The following is a 1,361-nucleotide window of genomic DNA, read 5'->3' as shown; positions in this document are numbered from 1 at the left end:
GACAGGGGGACCTCACCTGGGGCTGGGGGGGCATGGAGAGAGTGAGGGAACCTCACCTGGACCTGGGGGGACAGGGGGAGCCTCACCTGGGGCTGGGGGACAAGAGGGACCTCACCTGAGCCTGGGAGGAGAAGGGGGACCTCACTTGGCCCTGGGAGGAGAAGGGGGACCTCACCTGGGCCTGGGGGGGGCACAGAGAGGGTGGGGGAACCTCACTTGGCCCTGGGGGAGGCAGGGGACACTCACCTGTGCAGGGGGTGTTGTCACCTTTCCCAGCAGGTTTCTCTCACCAATCTGGGCTGTTGTCACCTGGGAGCAGGTGGCAGTGAGGGCCCCTCCCTGTCCAAGCTGTGTCACCATTCCCAGTGGGAATCAGGGATCATTTCCCGCTGGATTTGGCTCCATCCAGAGCCTCCAGCTGTGACTGCTGGTGCTGGTCCTGTCCCAGTTCTGTCCCAGTTCTGTCCCAGTTCTGTCCCAGTTCACCTCTCTGCACGTCCCCATGCACACTGAGACATTCCAGCCTGCCCTTGTAGCAGGATAAGATCCCCCAGGGTCCCTGCTGATGTTTCCAAGCTTTTCCTCGCTGCTCCCCTCGCACCTTCCTGCTCCTTCTGCCCCAGTTCCTGCCAGGTCCATCCCCCTGCCCTTTCCCACCCTCACCGGGGTGTTCCAGAGCTTCCCCTCGTGCCTGCACAGAGCCCCAGCGTTCCCTCACTGCTGTTCCCACCTGGGGGGTGTCTCTGGCTGACGTGTCCCACCTGTCCCTCCTGTCCCCGTTCTGGACAGCCCCACATTCCCATTTTTCCCGTTTTTCCTGCAGTACTGCCTGGATAACACTCAGGACCTGTCCAGCACCCAGCCCCACATTCCCATTTTCCCGTTTTTCCCGCAGTACTGCCTGGATAACACTCAGGACCTGTCCAGCACCCAGCTCTGCGGGATCCTCGTCTCCTTCGCCCGCCTCAACTTCCAGCCCAGCTCCAGCGAGGAGTTCTTCTCCATGGTGATGTCCCTGGGCTTCCCCGGGGGTCTGGGTGGGGAGGGACCCCAGAGAGCCCCCCAGGCAGAGATCCCTCCCCAGAGCCTCCCAAAGTCCCCGTTTCCCCATGTCCTGGCGCTCCAGGTGTCCCAGATCCCCCCCAGCTCCCTCTCTGGGCACTGGAGAGGCCCTGAACCCCCTCCAGGTGGCCCCCCCAGCTGTCACCTGTCCCAGAGCACAGGTGTTCCCCTGGCACGTTGCCGTGGGAAAGGGGCTGCTGGATGGGGTGACGGGGTCACCTGAGAGGGCCCTGCAGCCCCCGAGGGACAGGGGACAGCTGCGTGGCTGAGCTGGGCTCTGGGTGTCCCCTCTGCAGATC

At 63.9% G+C, this 1,361-nt stretch overlaps 1 protein-coding gene across 1 annotated transcript in view; it reads left to right on the top strand.

Moving 5' to 3' along the window:
• The window catches only part of TBRG4 (transforming growth factor beta regulator 4), a gene marked incomplete at its 5' end in the record, with an annotated part of 8,215 nt that overhangs the window by 1,855 nt on the left and 4,999 nt on the right, over positions 1-1,361 (top strand). Inside the window, one exon of the mRNA XM_031065272.1 lies at positions 864-1,006. Within this exon, the coding sequence (XP_030921132.1) occupies positions 864-1,006 (143 nt within the window). The remainder of the gene's footprint in view (positions 1-863; positions 1,007-1,361) is intronic.

The sequence above is a fragment of the Geospiza fortis genome, unplaced genomic scaffold, assembly GCF_000277835.1.
Source record: "Geospiza fortis unplaced genomic scaffold, GeoFor_1.0 scaffold1215, whole genome shotgun sequence".
NCBI lineage: Eukaryota > Metazoa > Chordata > Aves > Passeriformes > Thraupidae > Geospiza > Geospiza fortis.
Note: the sequence above shows the minus strand (reverse complement) of the source record. Positions and strands in the feature narration are given on the sequence as shown.